The 18,101-nt window shown below is 47.9% G+C and overlaps 1 protein-coding gene across 1 annotated transcript in view; it reads right to left on the reverse strand.

Annotated features, from left to right (window-relative positions):
- Positions 1-837: 837 nt before the first annotated feature.
- ELF5 (E74 like ETS transcription factor 5) overlaps positions 838-18,101 on the reverse strand; it is a 75,313-nt gene continuing 58,049 nt past the window's right edge. Inside the window, exons 4-7 of the mRNA XM_068260194.1 lie at positions 14,881-14,934; positions 8,012-8,080; positions 6,001-6,196; positions 838-1,787 (exon numbers count right to left, since the gene is read on the reverse strand). Coding sequence (XP_068116295.1) covers positions 1,703-1,787; positions 6,001-6,196; positions 8,012-8,080; positions 14,881-14,934 — 404 coding nt within the window. The 3' untranslated portion in view covers positions 838-1,702. The remainder of the gene's footprint in view (positions 1,788-6,000; positions 6,197-8,011; positions 8,081-14,880; positions 14,935-18,101) is intronic.

An 18,101-nucleotide genomic window follows, 5' to 3' on the forward strand; every position in this document is an offset into this window, starting at 1 on the left:
TAGGGTGTACAGCGCTGTGATTTACAGCAGCGCTGTACTGGGGACAGCCGTGTGACACGACTGTCCCCTCCATAGGCACAGAGGTGATCGTCTGTCATAGGCTGAAGCCTATGACAGCTGATCACGGGGATTGGCTGGCGGGGGGAGGGAGGGACGGGGGAATACAATAGTTCACAAAAAACAAACAACACTTATTTATTACAAAAATATACAAATAAAAACAAACATCTGGGGGGCGATCAGATCCCACCAACAGAGAGCTCTGTTGGTGGGGAGAAAAAAGGGGGGGAAATCACTTGTGTGCAGTGTTGTGTGGTCCTGCAGCTATGCCTGAAAGCTGCAGTGGCCAATTCAGCATAAAATAGCCTGGCCTTTAGGGGGGTTTAACACTGCGTTCCTCAATCGGGTAAAGAGGATGTCGCAAAAATCTTAAAATTTAAAACACACACAAATAAGAAGTCCATTTCTCCCAGAGTAAAATGAGTCATAAATCACTTTTCTCCTATGTTGCTGTCACGCACACAGTAGGTAGTAGAAATCTGACAGAAGCGACTAGTCCATCTCTCCATAGGGGATTCTCAGCAAGGCTTTTATTCTTTATAAAGACATTCCCTGAAAAAGATTTATACAAAGATGCTGGCCAGCCTCCCTGCTCGCTGCACATTTTTTGGCAGTTGGACGGAGCAACTGCCATTCACTAAGTGCTTTTAAAAATAAAGAAAACCCTAAGAACCCCCATGAGAAGATGGGCTAGTCCAAAATCTGTCGCTTCTGTCAGATTTCTACTACCTACTGTAAGTGACAGCAACATAGGAGAAAAGTAATTTATGGCTCATTTTACTCTGGAAGAAACGTACTTCTTACTTGTATACGTTTACATGTATTTAAAATTTTAAGATTTTCGTGAAAGAGGTCCTTTAAGCCTGGTACATACATTCAATTTTGATTGGCCGAAGATTAGCCAGTTTACCTCTTCCACGTAGTATGACAGATATTGAATACTATGAACAGACTGTGTAGGGAGGCTCTCATTCTACATGGGAGTGGTACAACTGGCCAATCAAAATTGGATGTGTGTATGCAGCTTACATTTTCATATACGGTGACTGCTAGGAAGTGGCAACTGGCACGGTTTGCAATGCAAGGATGGGTCATATCAGAATACAGGGAAGGCTGCTATTCCTAAATTAGTAAGAGCATTTATTGTTTCATGAATACATTCAGTCCTGGATTTATTCAAGTTTTTGCTGTGAGTGCCACACCAGCACACAAATCCAGTTCACTAACCTTTCATTAACCCCACTGCATCTTGATATAACCCAGGTGAGCATCACTGACCATTGTCACTTAACAACAGTCCCTTTTTTGTAAAAAAAAAAAAAAAGAATTCAGTCCAGATTTGCTCCCCAGTAATCTAGTGGGGAAGGTGGGAACTCCGGAATTTTAACCAATCAAATAAAGAGCCACTTGCAAAGTGTACTAAAGCTGCAGCGACCAATCAGAAGTCGTCTTCCGCTGATGGCGCTGCAGAGCACTGAACTCGGGCCGGCGCTGGCTGACGCTGGCGTCTGTCTGTATCTCCATTATGGAAGAGCACACAATACTGGTGTCACTGAGTCCCACCTCCCGCCAGGGGGGCGGAGGCAATACGATTCATGGAATCTACACGTTGGCGCCGCAGCGCCACTATCGGCAGCACCGGTCAGTGCCAGCCGTATGCATTCTTGCCAAACTTGTACACCAGCCGCCTGTCCACTCGCTCCAGGATACCCGTCTTGTAGTAGTGCCTGTAAAACAAAAATAAAATAACAAGGATCAGTACCTTCACTACACTCTAGGGGGCAGCCCTCCAACACTTAAAGTGAACCAGAGACAAAGCAGCCTCATGTATTTTACCATATATATCAGTGGGAACATTAGAGAAAACACCTACCCTGCTCTCTGTTTCATCCTTCACTGCTCAGCCCGATTGTTATCAACCCTGATAAAATCCCGCACTGAGCATTCAGTCTGGCTTTGCTCAGGAATCATTATAGCTGAGTCTATCTTCTCTGGTGTCTTTTCAAGCCCAAGCCTGCCCCCTTGTGGCTCTGCTATAATGACTCAGCTATAAAGATTCCTGAGCAACTGAATGCTCAGTCAGGGATTTTATCAGGGCTGTAAGAAGCAGGCTGTGCAGTGCAGAATGAAACCGAGAGCAGGGTAGGTGTTTTCTCTAATGTTCCCACTGATATATATGGTAAAATGCACAAGGGTGCTTCGTCTCTGGTTCACTTTAAAGGGAAGCTAGAGCGAGAGGGCTATGGAGGCTGACATACAGTATCTTTTGCCTTTTAATTAATACTAGCATCTAAACATAGGTGTTTGAAGTCTGACTGGATTTTCTGCATGCTCTTGCGTAATCTCTAAGTTGCCCACCACCCACCACTAAGTAGCCCAAGTAATGCTCCAGTTATATATCGGACTCCAGGAATACAATTGGGGGCTATGGCTTGGCATTTCACCTCTTATCGCTCCGGTAGCAGAATATCTACACCCCAGCAGACTTCTTCTGAAGTCCCCAAGGGTTTAGCTACACGTCTTTGAAGTCTATGAGCGGCGCATGCGTGTGTGCACTCGCCCGCTGCAGGAGCAGTTAGAGGACAGATTGGTGAATGGCAACATATGTTCCCAAAGCCAATCTAAGTGCCTTATTAACAAATAATCTCTGCTGTAAAAAACATTGAAAGTGTAAAAAAACAAAAGAAACTATAAGTTTAAAATTACACACACACATGCACTACTTCACGGCACTTTAAAAAGAATACCTAATTTCTTATGTTAGGGACTTAGCTTTTTATATATGTATGCCATAGCTTTTTATATATGTATGCCATAAGGGTGTATTGTTGTTATTTTGCAAATTAACTGGGAGGGAAAAGGCGCCCCAAAAAATAGGTGATGGTGGATAAACAGTATATCTATATTATGTGACTAAAAATAGCAAAAAATATAAATAATAAAAATGGCTTACCTCAAAGGAAGGGGCAAAGCCAATTTCTAACAAAAGGTGTATTATTCATCAGACACTATCAATGATCACGCGTTTCGTGGAACACAGTCCGCTTCCTCAGATCAAATACAAAGCAGTGTCTTTATACTGAAGACAATAAGTTAGCTTTTAGGCGCTCCAAACTTGCTGTCTACAGATAAAGACACTGCTTTGTATTTGATCTGAGGAAGCGGACTGTGTTCGCGAAACGCGTTATCATTAATAGTGTCTGATGAACAATAATCCTTTTGTTTGAAATTGGCTTTGCCCCTTCCTTTGAGGTAAGCGGTTTTTATTATTTATATTTTTTGCTATTTTTAGTCACACCACCTATTTTTTGGGGCGCCTTCTCCCTCCCAGTTGTTATGGCATAGCTGCCCAGCTGCTTTGGGGGGTTGGTCTAATGTTCAATTTCTGAACTATTGCTTTTTTCTGGAGCACGATCCACATATCTGATGAGTAAAAAACCCGAGTGAGGCTGGGATTTCCTCATCTGCCTTCATACTGCGGTTGCAACCCACATTTGTGAGTATTCTTTTGCTCTTTAGGACTACGTGATCAGCACTTGACATACTACACCAGGGGTCCCCAAACGTTTTGGGTCGAGGGCCGGGTCAACAAACTTCAGACTGCTGGGGGGCCGGAGTATACATAAAATGATGTCTTGGTGGGCCAGACAGTGAAGCATACTTAAGTCACATAACCTGAAGTCCAATTGGACAGCAGTGTCACCTGATATGGAATTTGATTGGATACCAGCGAATGACTGCTTTCTGGCTCCCATGTGGATGCGTGGTGCCAGCACTGCTGTTCTACATGCAGACCACCAATATTTAAAGATGTAGCTGACCGCATAAGTTATACATTTTGTGAGTGGGGGGGCTGGTAAAAAAAGCCTCTGGGGGGCCACATTTGGTCCGTGGGCCTTAGTTTGAGGACCACTGTACTACACCATAAGGGGCTCCTGGTTTCTCTGTGCTTTTTCCTGTCTCCCTAGGAAGTCTGTTGAATCCCTTGGGATAACACACACCCTCTATTTTGCAAATTAGGGATTGTAATTATTAATAAAGTACAATGAAAAAAACAAAAACACAAAATGCGCACGCCCACCCTCCGGTCCGTCCTCCCCTTCGCCCGTCATCCCTTGCCGCGCGTCCCTCGTTGTCTCTGTGCTTTTTCCTGTCTCCCTAGGAAGTCTGTTGAATCCCTTGGGATAACACACACCCTCTATTTTGCAAATTAGGGATTGTAATTATTAATAAAGTACAATGAAAAAAACAAAAAACACAAAATGCGCACGCCCGCCGACCCGCCCGCCCCTTCGCCCGTCATCCCTTGCCGCGCGTCCCTCGGTGTCTCTGCGTCCCTGCACATGCGCAGAGAACATGTGGGACACACACAGGGACATGGGACGCAGAGACATTAGGGTGTTATTATAGAGGATATTGTCGCCATTCATTGTACTAGGAACATCATTTCAATGTCGTGATGAACAGGCAAATAAAATGGGTGGGTTTTATCTACAGTGACATTGTTTATTTTCAAATTATAGGGGTTGAAAATGGAGAAGTAGCGTATTTTCAATGTTTGCTTATCTATCCAGGGCCAGCCCTAGACTTTTTGCCGCCTGTGGCAAAATTAGAAAAAATTGCCGCCCCCCCACCCCCAGCCGTGGAGGGGTAGCGGGCAGAAAGGGGGTATTGGCCTAGTGGTGGGGAGGGGGGTCGGACCCCCCCTCCCTCGCCTGGGTCCCCCGATCTGCGCTGCTCCTCCAGCGTTAAACCAGCGTGCATATCATTAAGAGGCAACGGGCGAGGATCACTCATCTCTTCCGCGTTCCATCGTGCGTTCCACTGACGTCACTTCCTGCAAGGCCGTCCACTTACAATACAGTGGGCGGCGTTGCCGGAAGTGACGTCAGTGGAGCACACAATGGAACGCGGAAGAGGTGAGTGATTCCCCCGCCCGTTGCCTCTTCATCATATGCAGGCTGGTAGTTAACGCTGGAGGAGTAGCGCAGATCGGGGGACCCAGGCGAGGAAGGGGGGGTCCGACCCCCCTCCCCACCGCTAGGCCAATACCCCCTTTCTGCCAGCTACCCCTCCAGCTGGGCAGGCGGCCCCCAGCATCCAAGGACAGGCGGGTTCCGCCCCCCCAGATCTGCCGCCTGAGGCAAATGTTTCACCCCGCCGCATGAGCAGGCTGGCCCTGTATCTATCCCTTTAAAATGCATATAAAATAAAATAACTTAGCAAAAAGTACCACCCAAAGAAAGCCTAATGGATTATTATTATTGATTTAATTGATGCCGAAAACAACATAGATCATTTTGGTGTGATAAGTGGTGATAAAGTTATTGGCAAATACATGGGAGGAGTAATTGCTCAGGTCCATTAAGGGGGAAACCCCCTTAGTGGTTAAGTGGTTTAAGTGTATATGAATATTAAAACTTTGAATGGTACCAAAGGTGATCCTGTTGCCCAAAGCAACCAGACTTCTTATTAATGGCCTTCCCAAACTGATGACAACTCTGCTGTGATTAAAGAACTCAGTGCCATATGGCCACTCCCACCCAGAGCCCGGATCATCCACAAGGCAAACCTAGGCAGCTGCCAAGGGCCTGGAGTGAGTCATGGGGCCCGGTGTGGAGGCTAGTCCCACCAAATCTAGCTAAGAAAGCCAGGTGATCATCAGCGGTTGCCAAAAAGTGCAATCATGCCCAGGGCCCCATTTCATCTTAATTTTTTTCTGCTCTCACCCTTATTTTATGCTTTTGATTGGATGAAGTGACTTATAATGCCCGGTGAAAGTAATTCTTAAAGACGTATGAAACAAAGGATCCAGAACACTGTAAGAACTGGGACCATGAATCTATTTACTGTAACGTCTGTCCCAACTGGCGTTCCCCTTTAAGAATATTTGCTAGGTTGGATCTTAATCAAAAGTTTAGTCTTGAAAGTAACTGTTACCTTAATGCTCGGCTCAGCTTTTCATAATTCATCCTTGAGTTGCGTTTCCTCTGACCCCACATCTGGGCCAGAGCTTCAGACTTCACCACCCTGAAGATGCCTTGCTGCTGGTCCTCCCAGTCCAGGATGCCATTGTTGTCCTCCGGAGACAAGAGAAGGTCTCGCATGAACTCCCAGAGGTGGGAGCTGTGCATGCCTGGAACACAGACAGAAGCTCCGTCACCCAATCTGCACATGGCAATCTATGCTAATACAACCTAATTCCAAGACAACCTATTCCAATACAACAAAATACCAATACATCCTGCAGCAGTAAACCCAATCCAGTACAACCTACTCCAGCACAACCTAATACAGCACAACTTATTCCATTACATCCTATTGCAGTACTGTACAGTCTATTTCAGTACAAACCTATTTCAGAACAACCTATTCCTATACAACCTAATCCAATACAGCCTATTCCAGCATAACCTAATACCGCACAAGCTATCCGAGTGCATTGCAGTACAATCTATTTCAGAACAACCTATTCTAATAAAGCACAACCTATTCCAAGACAACGTATACCAATACAACCTTGTTTCAACCTATTCCAATACAACTGATTCCAATATAATCTCTTTTAGTTCAACCTATTCCAATACAACCTATCCAATACAATCTATGCTACTACAACATATTCTGTACAATCTATTCCAATGCAACGTAACCAATACAACCTATCCCAGTGCAATGTATTCCAGAACAACCTATTCCAACATAACCTAATGCAGCACAACCTATTCAAGTACAACCTATACCAATATATCCTACTTCAATATAACCCATACTAATACAGCTTAATACAGCACAGCCTATTCGAGCACAACCTATCCCACCATCCTATTACAGTACATTCTATTTCAGTATAACCTATAGCTGTAAATTGTATTTAAATTCAATCTATTCAATACAGCCTATTCCAATAAAATGTATTTTAGTACAGCCTATTCCAATATAACCTATCCAATACAACCTATCCCAGTGCAACATATTCCAGTACAACCTATTCCAATGCATCCTATACAATATAACCTATTCCAGTACAATTTATTTGAGTACAACCTATTCCGATAACCCTATTTAGATACAACCTATCCCAGTACAGCCTATTCCAATATAACCTATTCCAATACAAACTATTCCAATATAACCTATTCCAGTACAACTTATTCCAGTACAACCTATTCCGATAACCCTATTCACATACAACCTATCCCAGCACAGCCTATTACAATACGACCTATTCCAATGCAACCTATTGGTGGCTGGATAGTGTAATGGTTAAGGGCTCTGCCTCTGATGTAGGTGTCCTGGGTTCAAATCCTGGCTCTTCCTACTCAGTAAGCCAGCACCTATTCAGTGAGGAGTTCTTTGGGCAAGTCTCCCTAACACTGCTACTGCCTACTGAGTGCGCTCTTGTGGCTGCCTCACAAGCGCTTTGAGTCCAACAGGAGAAAGGCGCTATACAAGAAAAGGAATTATTATTATTACAACCTATCCCAGTACAACCTATTCCAGTACAACCTATTCAAATGCAACCTATACAATATAACCTATTCCAGTACAACTTATTTGAGTACAACCTATTCCGATAACCCTATTTAGATACAACCTATCCCAGTACAGCCTATTGCAATATAACCTATTCCAATACAAACTATTCCAATTTAACCTATTCCAGTACAACTTATTCCAGTACAACCTATTCCGATAACCCTATTCACATACAACCTATCCCAGCACAGCCTATTACAATACAACCTATTCCAATGCAACCTATACAATACAACCTATCCCAGTACAACCTATTCCAATATAACCTATTCCAATAAAAACTATTCCAATATAACCTATTCTAGTTCAATTTTGGAATATTAGTATGTCATCCATAAATGCAACAAGCCAGACAATACATCTTCCAAATAGCAGAATGTATTTCATGGAAAACCACAAATCCTTTCATTACCGGGACGACTGTGGTTGGCAGGTCGCTGTCTCTTCCCTACTTCTGGGTTTTTGGGCATGTTTTCTTCACCTAAAAGAGAATATATGAATATCAATGAGGTGGACTGCCACAGATTTAAAGAGTAACTAAAATCAATATAACAGCAGGTGGCCGAATCGAAACAGTCGCGGCTCGTAGTGGACACTGACTCTAACTCATCTACTCACAGGGAACAACTGTGCGGGTCTGTGAGTACAATAGGGATGTATATAACTCATATCTCAACAGCAGGGGGCAGCATTCCAAGGCAGATATTTTCATTAGAGGACTGGAAAATTCATTCAGCCTTTAACGTTTGTAGTCCCGGTTCACACTGGCACAAATGGAAGACTGATCCATACTGATTCGTGGAATGGATCTGTTTTCCATCGATGACTAGAAATGTCTCGAACCTCCGATTTTAGGTTCGAGAACCTCAACTGCGAACTTCCGCAAAAAGTTCGGTTCGCATGAACTTTTCGAACCGCAATAGACTTCAATGGGGAGGCAAACTTTCAAAAACTAGAAACATTTATGCTGGCCACAAAAGTGATGGAAAAAATGTTTCAAGGGGTCTAGCATCTCAGTTTTTGCATGGATGAGTGGGATAGACGCCAAAAGTCCTGGAGAAAAATCTGGATTTGACGCACAGCAGCGTTTTAAGAGCCGAAATCACATTGCATGCTAAATTGGAGGCCTAAAGTGCTTTAAAACATCTTGCATGTGTATACATCAGTCAGGGAGTGTAATTAGAGTACTGCTTCACACTGACACACCAAACTCACTGTGTAACGCACCGCAAACAGCTGTTTGTGTAGTGACGACCGTGCTGGACTGGTGCGCACCGTGGCCAGAGTGCAGGCGATAGCGTTTTTCAAGCCCATATGGTCGCCGGGCTGTGGTAGCTCAATGACAGAACAACAGTGACTGTCCAGCTGATCAAATTTAATCTGTCCACAATGAAGCAGTGACTCCCCCCCGAGACAATCATATAGCCGGCGGTCATTGCTTCATTGTGATACGCAAGCCCCTTCACCGCGGCAAGGTAATGATCATGAAAGGGGAATTGACACATGCACATGCCTTTTCTTTTGTTGTTGCAGCTGCAGTGCAGCCAGAAAAATTAGGCAGGCATGTACACGCACCAGAAAAATTATTATAGCGGCCGCTGCTAGCAGCGGCCTTAAAAATTCAGGAATCTGCCTGTAGTCCTGGACCCTGTTGGTGGTGGCGGAGAAGGCAAGCGGCCTGCGGACACAGATGCTGTGTGGGGAGCGACTTAGTCTTGGGGCAGCCAGTCACATGGCCTGCAGGCAGAGATGCTGTGTGTGGGGACTGACTTAGTCTTGGGGCAGGCAGTCACATGGCGTGCAGGCAGAGATGCTGTGTGTGAGGACTTACTTAGTCTTGGAGCAGGCAGTCACATGGCCTGCAGGCAGCGATGCTGTGTGTGAGGACTGACTTAGTCTTGGGGTAGGCAGTCACATGGCGTGCAGGCAGAGATGCTGTGTGTGAGGACTTACTTAGTCTTGGGGCAGCCAGTCACACGGCCTGCAGGCAGAGATGCTGTGTGTGAGGACTGACTTAGTCTTGGGGCAGACAGAGATGCTGTGTGTGGGGACTGACTTAGTCTTGGGGCAGGCAGTCACACGGCCTGCAGGCAGAGATGCTGTGTGTGAGGACTGACTTAGTCTTGGGGCAGGCAGTCACACGGCGTGCAGGCAGAGATGCTGTGTGTGGGGACTGACTTAGTCTTGGGGCAGGCAGTCACATGGCGTGCAGGCAGAGATGCTGTGTGTGAGGACTGACTTAGTCTTGGGGCAGGCAGTCACACGGCTTGCAGTCAGAGATGCTGTGTGTGGGGACTGACTTAGTCTTGGGGCAGGCAGTCACACGGCCTGCAGTCAGAGATGATGTGTGTGGGGACTGACTTAGTCTTGGGGCAGGCAGTCACATGGCGTGCAGGCAGAGATGCTGTGTGTGAGGACTGACTTAGTCTTGGGGCAGCCAGTCACACGGCCTGCAGGCAGAGATGCTGTGTGTGGGGACTGACTTAGTCTTGGGGTAGGCAGTCACATGGCGTGCAGGCAGAGATGCTGTGTGTGGGGACTGACTTAGTCTTGGGGCAGGCAGTCACACGGCCTGCAGTCAGAGATGCTGTGTGTGGGGACTGACTTAGTCTTGGGGCAGGCAGTCACATGGCGTGCAGGCAGAGATGCTGTGTGTGAGGACTGACTTAGTCTTGGGGCAGGCAGTCACACGGCCTGCAGGCAGAGATGCTGTGTGTGAGGACTGACTTAATCTTGGGGTAGGCAGTCACACGGCGTGCAGGCAGAGATGCTGTGTGTGAGGACTTACTTAGTCTTGGGGCAGCCAGTCACACGGCCTGCAGGCAGAGATGCTGTGTGTGAGGACTGACTTAGTCTTGGGGCAGGCAGTCACACGGCGTGCACTCAGAGATGCTGTGTGTGGGGACTGACTTAGTCTTGGGGCAGGCAGTCACACGGCCTGCAGGCAGAGATGCTTTGTGTGGGGACTGACTTAGTCTTGGGGTAGGCGGTCACATGGCGTGCAGGCAGAGATGCTGTGTGTGGGGACTGACTTAGTCTTGTGGCAGGCAGTCACACGGCCTGCAGTCAGAGATGCTGTGTGTGAGGACTGACTTAGTCTTGGGGCAGGCAGTCACATGGCCTGCAGGCAGAGATGCTGTGAGTGGGGACTGACTTAGTCTTGGGGCAGGCAGTCACATGGCGTGCAGGCAGAGATGCTGTGTGTGAGGACTGACTTAGTCTTGGGGTAGGCAGTCACATGGCGTGCAGGCAGAGATGCTGTGTGTGAGGACTTACTTAGTCTTGGGGCAGCCAGTCACACGGCCTGCAGGCAGAGATGCTGTGTGTGAGGACTGACTTAGTCTTGGGGCAGGCAGAGATGCTGTGTGTGGGGACTGACTTAGTCTTGGGGCAGGCAGTCACACGGCCTGCAGGCAGAGATGCTGTGTGTGAGGGCTTACTTAGTCTTGGGGCAGCCAGTCACACGGCCTGCAGGCAGAGATGCTGTGTGTGAGGACTGACTTAGTCTTGGGGCAGGCAGTCACTCGGCGTGCAGGCAGAGATGCTGTGTGTGGGGACTGACTTAGTCTTGGGGCAGGCAGTCACACGGCGTGCACTCAGAGATGCTGTGTGTGGGGACTGACTTAGTCTTGGGGCAGGCAGTCACACGGCCGGCAGGCAGAGATGCTGTGTGTGAGGACTGACTTAGTCTTGGGGCAGGCAGTCACACGGCGTGCAGGCAGAGATGCTGTGTGTGGGGACTGACTTAGTCTTGGGGCAGGCGGTCACATGGCGTGCAGGCAGAGATGCTGTGTGTGAGGACTGACTTAGTCTTGGGGCAGGCAGTCACACGGCTTGCAGTCAGAGATGCTGTGTGTGGGGACTGACTTAGTCTTGGGGCAGGCAGTCACATGGCGTGCAGGCAGAGATGCTGTGTGTGAGGACTGACTTAGTCTTGGGGCAGGCAGTCACACGGCCTGCAGTCAGAGATGCTGTGTGTGGGGACTGACTTAGTCTTGGGGCAGGCAGTCACATGGCGTGCAGGCAGAGATGCTGTGTGTGAGGACTGACTTAGTCTTGGGGCAGGCAGTCACACGGCCTGCAGTCAGAGATGCTGTGTGTGGGGACTGACTTAGTCTTGGGGCAGGCAGTCACATGGCGTGCAGGCAGAGATGCTGTGTGTGAGGACTGACTTAGTCTTGGGGCAGCCAGTCACACGGCCTGCAGGCAGAGATGCTGTGTGTGGGGACTGACTTAGTCTTGGGGCAGGCAGTCACACGGCCTGCAATCAGAGATGCTGTGTGTGGGGACTGACTTAGTCTTGGGGCAGGCAGTCACACGGCGTGCAGGCAGAGATGCTGTGTGTGAGGACTGACTTAGTCTTGGGGCAGGCAGTCACACGGCCTGCAGGCAGAGATGCTGTGTGTGAGGACTGACTTAATCTTGGGGTAGGCAGTCACACGGCGTGCAGGCAGAGATGCTGTGTGTGAGGACTTACTTAGTCTTGGGGCAGCCAGTCACACGGCCTGCAGGCAGAGATGCTGTGTGTGAGGACTGACTTAGTCTTGGGGCAGGCAGTCACACGGCGTGCAGGCAGAGATGCTGTGTGTGGGGACTGACTTAGTCTTGGGGCAGGCAGTCACACGGCCTGCAGGCAGAGATGCTGTGTGTGAGGACTTACTTAGTCTTGGGGCAGCCAGTCACATGGCGTGCACTCAGAGATGCTGTGTGTGGGGACTGACTTAGTCTTGGGGCAGGCAGTCACACGGCCTGCAGGCAGAGATGCTGTGTGTGAGGACTGACTTAGTCTTGGGGCAGCCAGTCACACGGCCTGCAGGCAGAGATGCTTTGTGTGGGGACTGACTTAGTCTTGGGGCAGGCAGTCACACGGCGTGCAGGCAGAGATGCTGTGTGTGGGGACTGACTTAGTCTTGGGGTAGGCGGTCACATGGCGTGCAGGCAGAGATGCTGTGTGTGGGGACTGACTTAGTCTTGGGGCAGGCAGTCACATGGCCTGCAGTCAGAGATGCTGTGTGTGAGGACTGACTTAGTCTTGGGGCAGGCAGTCACACGGCGTGCAGGCAGAGATGCTGTGTGTGAGGACTTACTTAGTCTTGGGGCAGGCAGTCACACGGCCTGCAGGAAGAGATGCTGTGTGTGAGGACTGAATTAATCTTGGGGTAGGCAGTCACATGGCGTGCAGGCAGAGATGCTGTGTGTGAGGACTTACTTAGTCTTGGGGCAGCCAGTCACACGGCCTGCAGGCAGAGATGCTGTGTGTGAGGACTGACTTAGTCTTGGGGCAGGCAGTCACACGGCCTGCAGGCAGAGATGCTGTGTGTGAGGACTGACTTAGTCTTGGGGCAGCCAGTCACACGGCGTGCACTCAGAGATGCTGTGTGTGGGGACTGACTTAGTCTTGGGGCAGGCAGTCACACGGCCTGCAGGCAGAGATGCTGTGTGTGAGGACTGACTTAGTCTTGGGGCAGGCAGTCACACGGCCTGCAGGCAGAGATGCTGTGTGTGAGGACTTACTTAGTCTTGGCGCAGCCAGTCACACGGCGTGCACTCAGAGATGCTGTGTGTGGGGACTGACTTAGTCTTGGGGCAGCCAGTCACACGGCCTGCAGGCAGAGATGCTGTGTGTGGGGACTGACTTAGGCCTCTTGCACACTGCAAGTGATTCCGATTCAGATTCCGCTTTTTAATCAGTTTTTACATCCGATTCAGATTCAGATTTGCAGTTTGCTCCCTGCACACTGCAAATCGGAATCTGAATAGGATGTAAAAACTGATTAAAAAGCGGAATCTGAATCGGAAATGCATGCAGTGTGCGGAGCGACTTAGTCTTGGGGCAGGCAGTCACACGGCGTGCAGGCAGAGATGCTGTGTGTGCTGACTGACTTAGTCTTGGGGCAGCCAGTCACACAGCGTGCACTCAGAGATGCTGTGTGTGGGGACTGACTTAGTCTAGGGGCAGGCTGTCACACGGCCTGCAGGCAGAGATGCTGTGTGTGAGGACTGACTTAGTCTTTGGGCGGGCAGCCAGTCACACGGCCTGCAGGCAGAGATGCTGTGTGTGAGGACTTACTTAGTCTTGGGGCAGCCAGTCACACGGCGTGCAGGCAGAGATGCTGTGTGGGGACTGACTTAGTCTTGGGGCAGGCAGTCACACGGCGTGCAGGCAGAGATGCTGTGTGGGGACTGACTTAGTCTTGGGGCAGGCAGTCACACGGCGTGCAGGCAGAGATGCTGTGTGGGGACTGACTTAGTCTTGGGGCAGGCAGTCACACGGTGTGCAGGCAGAGATGCTGTGTGTGGGGACTGACTTAGTCTTTGGCCTCCAGGATCCACATTTGACATTAGGGCATGTATGATGAATGCATGCAACCAATGTTGAGCTTGAAATTGGTTGCATTGTCGATCGGACATGCTCCTGGCAGCAGCTGTTTTTCATCCGATTTGGTAATGATTATCATGTCAGATGCTTGATCGGTCACCAAGTCGATAAATGTATGGCCACCTTTAATCTTGGTACACACTTGGTACAAAGATTTCTGTCTGATGGGGAGTTCAGCAAACTACTTAGCACCCTAGTTTGCACGTGCAAAGCTTTTAGGCGTGCTAACTGTGTTAGCACCGTATAGTGAATCAAGCCCAATAGCCCATTGAATACTATGAACAGATTGTGTAGGTTATCCCTTACACTGTATAGAGGGGGTAAAATTGTCAATGATTGGCCAACCATAGTTGAAAGTGTATACCAGGCTTTAGTCAGTGTTCACACTTATCCATGCAAATTCTAGTTTTCATGTTTGCGCGGGGTGTTTTGTTTTGTCACTTGATTTTGCCTCTGCAATTTTAGCGTTTTTGTGTGCATATTATTTATGCATTTTTTGTCAGATTTTCGTGCATACCAATTTTTTTATCAGATTTTCGTGTATACCAATGTAAGATAATTTCCATAAGAATGTATCTAACTTTTTAAAAAAAAATTCTAATTGCTTTTCGCACACAGAAAAAAAGCAGCGATGCAGCAATTTTAAAACGCAGAAAAGTTGCAAAACGTACAGAAAAAAAAAGGGATGTGACGGTCTGAGGCGATGTCATTGAAATACATTAGATGTGTGGCAAATGCAAAATCTTCCGCGCAACGCACCCAATTCTGATCATTGTGTGCGGGAATTCTCTTCCTCAGCCTCTCAGCTGCTGCTCCGCCCACAGCGGGAGGAGACTTCCCATACTCAGCACAATACAACACACCGGATTTCGCCAAAGAGCCAAACAAGCTTTGCCACTTACATTCAACGTCGCGGGGAGGCGGAGCCTTTTCTATACTGGTCAGCAGTGGAGTGCCTAAAAAAAAAATCAAAAAACATCTTATTGCTGAGGAACTGAGTGCCACAATCACTTGTAGTTCTGCACCTGACTTTGGTTTAAAAGTGGACCTCAGAACTTCCTCTCTGCTCTAAAAGACACACAACAGCATAATAACTTTTACAGAAAAGCATTTCTTTGTTACAGCTGATACAAATCCTGCAATAAATCTGCAGTGTGTCTACTTCCCACTTTCATGGAAGCAGACATAGGGTTAACCTGTGGTTACAAATTAGCTGCTCTGCCGAGGCAGCCTGCTGACACAGCTGAGAGATCAAATTACACTGGTGATTAGTCACAGAAGAGGGGGAATTGGACAGGCTAGACTCTGTAAATACATATAGGGTGCATTTATCTATGTTTTCCTTCTTTTCTGTGCAAGAGTTCAGGTCCACTTTAAGGGGAAATGCATTTAAATGTGTTGGAATGGTCTAGTCAAAGTCCAGACTGCAACCCAACAGAGAATCTGTGGTCAGACTTGAAGATTGCTGTTGGTGAAAACCATCCAACCGGAATAGTTTTGCCTTCAGGAATTGGAAAAAATTTCCAGTGGCAAGATGTGGCAAGCTCAGAGACTAATCCAAATCGACTTGCAGCCGTAATTGCCACAAAAGGTGGCTCCTCAAAATACTGACTGTATCAAAGCTCCCAACTGTCCCTCTTTCGGAGGGACAGTCTCTCTTTGGGAACCCTGTCTCTCCTCATGTGTCCCTCTTTCAGGACTGATGTGCAGATCTATATAAATATATGTATTTTTGTACTGAAAAGTGTGTTTAAATGATCCTAACTTTATTCCCTTCCTTTAAAGATTTACTTAAAGAAAATCTGTAATGAAAAAAACCTCCCCTGGGGGTACTCACCTCGGGTGGGGGAAGCCTCCGGATCCTATTGAGGCTTCCCCGTCCTCCTTGGTCCCACGGCGGTGGCGAAAATCCTCCCGGAGCGGCGGGGATGTAAATATTTACCTCTCCGGTTCCAGCGCAGGCGCAGTATCCTCTCTTCCCACGGAGATAGGCGAAAACAGCCGATCTCCGTCGGGCTGCTCTACTGTGCAGGCGTCTACTGCTCTTGCGCCTGCGTAGTAGAGCGGACCCGACGGAGATCGGCTATTTCCGCCTATCTCCATCAGAAGAGCCGCAACAGCGCCCCCGCTGAAGCCAGAAAAGGTAAATATTGCACAACGCAACAAATTGTGCGTTCCGGGGGCTGCAGCGAGACCGCCGTGGGACACAGGAGGACGGGGAAGCCTCGATAGGGTCCAGAGGCTTCCCCCTACTGAGGTGAGTACCCACCAGGGGAACTTTTTTTCAGTACAGGTTTTCTTTAAGCCTTAAAAAAAAATGAGTTTTACTCACCTGGGGCTTCTACCAGCCCCCTGCAGCCACCCAGTGCCCTCGCAGGCGTAGGCCTGGCCATGCGTCCCCTTCTTCACGTTCCCGTCCGCAATAGTGCCCTGCGCAGGCACAGGACGCTATTGAGGATGGTAACGGCAAGAAGACTAGGCATGGCCACAGGGCCGGTTTAAGCAACAATGGGGCCCCAGGGCAAAATAAACCTGGGCCCCCCCCCAACAGATAACCCGGAACAAAAAACGGCATTTTGCAGCTGGTATAGTCAGGGTGTGAAGCCCCAATCGGTCGGAGCTCCACATTCTGGCTACCAGACCCTGCATGGGGTACAAGGGGTTAAAAAGTAAAAAAAAAATTGGGAAAATAGGAAAAAATGCCAGGGATTTTCATACAGCCATATTGCGGCTGTATAGCGATCCCTGGCCAAAGCGCTGCGGCTGCGTATGGACCCCCTGGAAACCCCGTCAGGAAATTGATTGCGCTTTCGTTTGATGCATGTAAAATTACACTACCGTTAGGTTTGCTACTAAAAGTGACATTTACCGCATTTAAAAGTATACTTTTTTCCTTCAAAATTTTAAAATAGATTTTCTCAAAAACTGTAAGGTCTTTTTGAAAAATTGTTTTTTCCTCTTATTTCCAATGATCTCCTTAACATATCCTGCAAATTTAGGGTTTCTAGCATTAAAGGAAGATTTGCTATTAACCATTAAAGTCGGCAGGTTTTTAAATGTGTATTTTTTTCCCTTTGAAACTTTAAAATCGATTTTCTCAAAAACTATAAGGTCGATTTGAAATTTCTGGGGCCCTGGGGCAATTGCCCCCTTTGCCTCTATGGTAGCGCCGGCCCTGCATGGCCAGGCCTGTGGGCAAAATTAAATTAGCTGGCGGCGGGGTACAGATGGATCCGAGAATGACTGCGAGGGCACGGGACAGCTGCAGGGAGCTGGTAGTAGCTCCAGGTGAGGAAAACTGATTTTTTTTGCAGGCTTAAGCATCCCTTTAAATTGATATATTTTATTTCTAATTTTTAAAATGTTAATATGAAGGAAAATTAATGAGGATAGAAAGGACCAGTGGGGTTTGAATTATCAAATTGCATATTTCTCTTATGAAGAATTTATGGTATAAATAACTATTGTTGAGACAGGGGCGTGATTAAACGTGTGGTGGGGGCGTGATTAGGGGTGTGGCAGGGGCATGATTAGAGCTGTGGCTTAAATGTCCCTCTTTCTCATCTCAAAAAGTTGTGAGGAATGCTGTATGCAGGGGCGTAGCAATAGGGGTTGCAGCGGTAGCGACCGCATCGGGGCCCTTGGGCCAGAGGGGCCCCGAAGGGCCCTCCCTCAACTGCAGTATTAGCTTTCTATTGGTCCTGTGCTCATAATAATCATTTCTATAGATACATTGAATAGTGGTAATCAATAATACACTGTTCCCCATCCCCTTCTTGCACCTCAGACACTGTGGTTGCCATTGGCAGGTTTTGGTGCGCCGTATCCATTGTTATGTATAGAGTGCTTGGGGGGGCCCCATGTAAAACTTGCATCAGGGCCCACAGCTCCTTAGCTACGCCACTGGCTGTATGTGTAGGTGACTCTACACATAGCCTTATCATGCGACAGATGTCAGGTACCAAAATCAACAAACAAACCTATATATGTATCCCATGACTCACCGTGCGTGCGAATGTCCTGCAGGACGCTGTACAGGAAATCTATAGACAACCCTATATATATGTATTCCATGACTCACCGTGTGTGCGAATGTCCTGCAGGACGCTGTACAGGAAATCTA

This window comes from Hyperolius riggenbachi, chromosome 11 (genome assembly GCF_040937935.1).
Source record: "Hyperolius riggenbachi isolate aHypRig1 chromosome 11, aHypRig1.pri, whole genome shotgun sequence".
Classification (NCBI taxonomy): Eukaryota; Metazoa; Chordata; class Amphibia; order Anura; family Hyperoliidae; genus Hyperolius; species Hyperolius riggenbachi.